The sequence below is a fragment of the Eschrichtius robustus genome, chromosome 14, assembly GCF_028021215.1.
Source record: "Eschrichtius robustus isolate mEscRob2 chromosome 14, mEscRob2.pri, whole genome shotgun sequence".
In the NCBI taxonomy this organism is placed as follows: domain Eukaryota; kingdom Metazoa; phylum Chordata; class Mammalia; order Artiodactyla; family Eschrichtiidae; genus Eschrichtius; species Eschrichtius robustus.
Window position 1 is genome coordinate 47313962 of NC_090837.1, and position 6000 is coordinate 47319961.

Below are 6000 nucleotides of genomic sequence, written 5' to 3' on the forward strand. Positions count from 1 at the left end.
AAAGAGAGGAAGAGTGTGTAGGGATTTAGGTAGAAATGTTTGTCCCGATATTAAATGGTTGTCTTCCACAGCCAGGTGCTTCTCCATTTCCATTCCACGCGATGCATAGTGCCGGCAGAGGGGCACCCACAACCCCCATGACAGTTGTAAAATGTTGCAAAATCCCCTCCCCTACCTACTTAATAGCCATCTCCCATCATCTCTCTATTGCATCTTCACCCGGGGGTCTCTTCATCACCATCTGCCATAAGCCTCCTGCCTAATAAGATATGATTTAGTATCAAGTGTCAGAGAACTCGGAGTAACAGTGGCTTAAATATAAACATGGGCCGTCTGGGACCAATGTGATGATTCCTCCATGGCATGGCCCCAGGCTCCTCCTCTCTCCTGTTCCTCCATGGAGGAGTTCACTCTCCTGCTGGCCCCACCCTCCAGACACCAGCTACCATCCCACATTCCAGCCTGCAGATGGAAGAAAAATGAGGAACCACTTTTTAAGAACACCTCCCAGAAGTTGCATGCACCATTTCCACTTGAAATCCCATTAGCCGGAACTTAGTCTAGCAGCAACGGAGGCTGGGAAAGGTAGTCTTTATTTGGGGCAGCCGTGTGTCCAGAATATAAAACAAAATAAGTGTTGTAGAACCGTAAAAGAAGGCACCAAACTCTAGAGGAAAGTTGAAATGCCACTGGTGCCAGTAGAGTGAATGGGCTGAGACCATACTTTAAAGTTTTTTGTTTTCTCCTTGGATTAAAATCAGCTAACAAAACCAGAAGGTAGAGCGGAGATCTTCAGAAGACTCAAAACAGCAGTCATTCAAGCAAAGTTTTCCTAATTGTCCTCTGCGGAAATATCTTATTCCCTGCATACGCTCACTTAGCTCAGGTCCTTCTACCAAGCGTACTGACCGTCCGGGACTCGGCTGTGTTTGCTCTCACAGGCAGTGGTGCCTCTTCTAGGGGCAGACCACAGAGACAGTGCAGCTGTAGGCGGTGGGACAGGAGCTGTGACAACCAAGGATGCTACCGTGAAAGGAAGCAGCTCCGCTTCCTTTATCAAAGGGCAGCATGAGATGTCCGAGGTGGACGGCCGATGGGAAGAATACAGAAGCCTCGTCTCAGGGGGGGCCACCCAGGTTACAGGGACAACAGGAGCCTTGATGACCACGGAAACCCTTCGGACCACGAGAGCCGCAGCGGCTTCTAGAGAAGTGGCCGGAGCTCGAGCAGCTGCGGTGGCAGCGAACGAGGAATTCTTAAGAAGTTATTTCACTGAAGTAAGTGTTGGGTTTTATGTATTGGCGGGGAAAGGAGGGGGGGGACATTTCTATGTGAACGTGATGTTATTAGGGTAATCATTTTCTTGGATCTAAATGGGACACTGTTCCTTTCGTTAAGAGAAGGCTTACAGGCAATGAGAAAGGAGAGGTGTGACCCACTGGGTCAGTCAGTCAGCTCAGTTATGTGGTGACAACAAATGACCCCACGATCTTGCTTCTCGCCAGGGCATATTTCCCACATTCATGCTTTTGCCCCTCGATGCAGCTCTGCTCTGCTCCATGTGGTCCGCGTTCCAAGATGTGTGCTGAGAGCCCAGCTTGTGCCCAGGAAGCTGGCATCCTTGGGGCACAGGGAACAGAGCAATGCCAAACCTGGCAACGACCCCCAAAGCCACTGCCTTTTCCCACTCACATTTCATTGGCCAAAGCGAGTCACATGACCAGGCTGATGTCAGTGGGTCAGAAAGTGCTGTCCCTCTGCAGGAGCGGACTTGATAGAGATGCGCCGGGTAGGGTGGGAGGGGAGAGACTATATGACCTAAAAAACACCATCTGTTATGTCCGTTTAAGTGTTTTCTTTTGAAGGCAAGTACTTGGTTCACTATTGAGGTGGTTCATAAAAAATTAGAAGGAAAGTTGCAGGAAAGATGATGGGATGCAGTCAGAAAGCTCATGCCTGGGATTAGGAATTAGAAGCTTCTCTTGAGAACCAGGTCATGCCTGGGAATGGGATGGGCAGAGTCAGATTGCTAGGGACCTGAAGGACCCTTGAGAGGAGTGAAGGGATGGGCTTCCATAGAGGCCAGTTTATTTCTGTCCCCTCCCTTCCGCATGGCTGCAAATTACCTGAGTGCTTTCCCACTTTCTGTTCCCTCCCATCCTCCCTTCTTTCATACCATCTGCCCGCCCCCAGGTAGACGGGGAAATGGTGATTTGGTCAGTGTCAAGGAAGAGCACTTCTCGTCCATTTCCTATCTCACTGCCAGGCTCCACTCTGGTGCCCTGTTTTATTTCAGTATCTTTTTCCCTCTCTGCTCTAATCATGCATGAACCAGTCTTGATTATGTATGTGTGCTCAGCTTTTAATTTGGAAATCATTTCAACTCATCAGAAAATTTGCAAGAATAATAGAAAGTTTGAACTCCTATATACTCTTTACCTGGATTACCCAAATATTAACATTTTGCCACATTTGCTTTTTGCCTTTTCTCCCTCCCTCCCTCGTCCCTCTGTCACTCTCTCTCTCTCTCTCTCACAGACACACCCACACACCCACACACCCACACACACGTCCTCTTACATTACCACAGTACAGAGATTGAACAGTGACACATTGCGTATTTCAGTTTAGCCAGCTATCCCAATAATGTCTTTTATAGCCGCTGTTTTTCCCATCTAGGGCCCTGCTTTCCATTTAGTTGTCATGACACTGCTGTCTCCTTTAACCTGAAACAGTGCCCTCTGCCTTTCTCATCTTCCACGATATATTTTTTTTAAGAATACAGGCCAGTCCTGTTGTAGGATGTCCTTCAATTTGTGTTTCTCTGGTGTTTCTTGTCTAACTACAAGACCGAGGTTAAACATTTTGAGCAGGAATCTAGAGTCTTGTTCTTAAAGGAAGTGCGTCACTCATTATATGCCTGTTTTTCTTTCCGTTTTAGAAAGCTGCCTCTTATACCGAGGAAGATGACATTCACGCAGCCAAAGATTGCCTTCTGGTTTACTCTCAGGAAGAAACTGACTCTCTCCAGGGTTCCATTGGCTGTTGCAGTTTTATTGAAGGAGAGCTAGATGACAGCTTCTTAGATGACTTAGGATTGAAATTCAAGACACTCGCTGAAGTTTGCTTGGGTCAAAATATAGAGATGGATATGGAAATCGAGCAGAGGCCAAAACCTGTGAGAGAAACAGACATGAAGGCAGCTTCACATTCATTCTGTGAGCAAACCAGGGTTAATTCCGAGAATACTTATCCCTCTGGTAGCAGCTTTCAAGTTCCAAAACCTTTGCATGAAGCAAACACAGAGAAAGTCACTCAGGAAATAATCACTGAAAAATCCGTGTCTTCTAGGCAGGCTCAAAAGGTAGCTGCACCACTTTCAGATCCATTGGCTTCTGGTAACGTGATAGTGACAGAAACTTCCTATGCCACAGGCTCCACGGTGCCACTGAGCAGTGTGGTCCTGGACCCCAGACGGTCCGAAGGCCTGATGGTGACGGAGCGGGTCTATGCCCCGGCGTCCCCCTTGGGAGAGCAGCAGTACGCTAGTGAGGGTAGCATCGTGGTTACTGAGAGAGTCATCCAGCCTCACGGGGGCTCACCCGGCCCCCTGGAGGGCACCCCGCACTTGCCCGATGCACACTATGTTACGGTGCGGGAAAGAGAGCGCTTCCTCGCCCCCAGCTCCAGTGTGCAGCCCCCTCTGGCCGCGCGCAGTGTAGCCGTAGGACAGAACGTGACAGTGACGGAAAGAGTGCTGACACCAGCTTCCACTCTGCAATCTAATTACCAGATTCCTGCCGAAACCTCTGTAATGGCCAAAAAGACTGTGGTTTCTGGAGCTGGAGTCCCGGGCCCTCTGCCAGACTCGGGCTTCGAGGAGTCTAGTCATTCTAATTATACGATAACCACGTCTTCCACCAGGGTCTCCAAGCCTGGCACAGTCCAGCAGTCCTTCTCCTAACCACACACCGCCCCAGAGTCTAGCTAGCAGTGACTCATTTCATGTTTTCAAAGGACCTGGCTTTTCATGAGCCTTACAGATGTAAGAGGCACATATACCTTGGGCTGCAAATTTTTCTCGGTCACTAATATGCAGAGAGCCTCACTGTCTTAGCTTCTAGGAGTGCAATTCAGAAATGCCCCAGGGCTTACTGAGGGGGCACGATGATGATGCTGTGACTTAGGCGCCTTTGAGTGACTTATGGCCGAACAGTACTCACAGTACTCACAGTACTCACAGCACTCACAAAGCAAGTTAAATAGAGAGTAAATCTGGTTTCTAAGAATTTTATCAAATTAACAAAATGTCCAGTTCATGAGCCATCCGATAGAGCCCCCCATGAAACTGAGTGGGCCTCTTTGCCTACCATGTTAACATTTAACATTGCTGTTCTGTATTCCATACGTTCCTGCACCTAGAAGATTATCAACAACTTACTTATCCAAAGATACATGCACAGTTTGAGTGACCCGTTTGGCTTGTTTGATTTCCTTAAAACTAGAGGCCCTTCAATCCACGTAAGGTTAATTGAATTTTGGAACACTGACACCGTAAGAACACACATTGTGTGTTTCTGTGCACGTAACTGTGTGTGTGCGTGTGCATTGGACTCTGAGTATGTGTGTGTGCGTGTGTTGTATGACCTCAAAAACAGCATTATACCTTCCCTTTGTCACTCAATAATCATGAAAATATTAAATACTTCAAATTCAGTAGAATAATTCAGGGCGAAATTCATAAATATAAAATCACTTTATTTTTTATAGGAATAATATACTATTAAAAAACTCAGGATACATTATCTTCTAATTTAGTACATCTAAATTAACTATATACACGGTGGTAAGAACCCCTTTCACTGCTATAAATCCTCAGTGCCTACCATGGGTGCCAATTCAATATTTGTAGAATTAAACTGAATTTTAGAAGCTACTCTTTTATCTATACTTGCAAAAAATACTGAAAGACCCTATAATTTCTATAATTATGAGTTTGAAATTATGATTTATTCCATATCTCAAAGTCATTGACTAGCTGGTCATGACTTACTACATGGAATATTAAATATTGTATAGCTGACCTGAATTTGTACATCATGCCTTTCTTTCTGAAAAGTGATTTGGGTGTTTTGGCCAAATGAATAGAGTATTTTTATTGCTCCCTGAAGAAATGATCCACTTCAGGTTTCAAAGTATAAGTGCATATCAGTAATCAATTATATAAATATCCTCCACAACAAAATAATTTCCATAAATTTTAAAGGCTGTGATTTCATGAATTTTTAATATATTTACTAGGAAAATGAATCTCTAAAAATTCATTTTGTGGCACACTTCTAAAAATGTGTTATGCAAAAGGTTTATACTTTTTTACTCCCACTGATGTGTATGAATAAAAGGCAAATATTTTTAGACACCATAAGCCTGTGGCCAAAATGAAGGTCACTGTTCCATGCTATAAAGTTTTTATTCTCTACGTACTAGTTGTTTTTGCTTTTTTTTTCATTATAGACTTAGTAGTTATTTTTTGCCAAGTCTGCAACAAGAATATCACTACTGTGTGAAAATGTGAATGTGATCTATGTACTCCAAACAAAACTTGGTCTTAAGTTTCCACCTCAGACAGGCTTAAAAAACCTAACATGTCTCCTATATATAAAGTCACCACATTTTCTAAATGATTTTCTTTGTTCCTGAAAGGGTGATTTGTATTAGTTTTTACATTTGTCCTACAGGAGAAACGTTGTATTTGTATGTGTATCATCAAAATATTTAAATAAAAAGGCGACCTTCTCTGCAGCCCTTGGCCCATATCTTCTTATTGCCCCCATCTTCTTACTGCCCCTATCTTCCTTTTTTTTTTTCTTGTTAAATAAGGTCTATTTTTTTTTGAATTTTATTTTATTTATTATTTTATACAGCAGGTTCTTATTAGTCATCCATTTTATACACATCAGTGTATACATGTCAATCCCAATCTCCCAGTTCATCCCACCA

At 44.2% G+C, this 6000-nt stretch overlaps 1 protein-coding gene across 2 annotated transcripts in view; it reads left to right on the top strand.

The window, feature by feature from the left end:
• Nucleotides 1–5791, top strand: part of DSG2 (desmoglein 2) — a 48229-nt gene extending 42438 nt beyond the window's left edge. The window contains exons 13-14 of one of the 2 annotated variants that reach the window (XM_068563138.1): nucleotides 942–1277; nucleotides 2942–5791. In XM_068563138.1, coding sequence (XP_068419239.1) covers nucleotides 942–1277; nucleotides 2942–3964 — 1359 coding nt within the window. In that variant the 3' untranslated portion in view covers nucleotides 3965–5791. The remainder of the gene's footprint in view (nucleotides 1–941; nucleotides 1278–2941) is intronic. The other variant, XM_068563137.1, reaches the window with a different exon arrangement.
• Nucleotides 5792–6000: the final 209 nt, after the last annotated feature.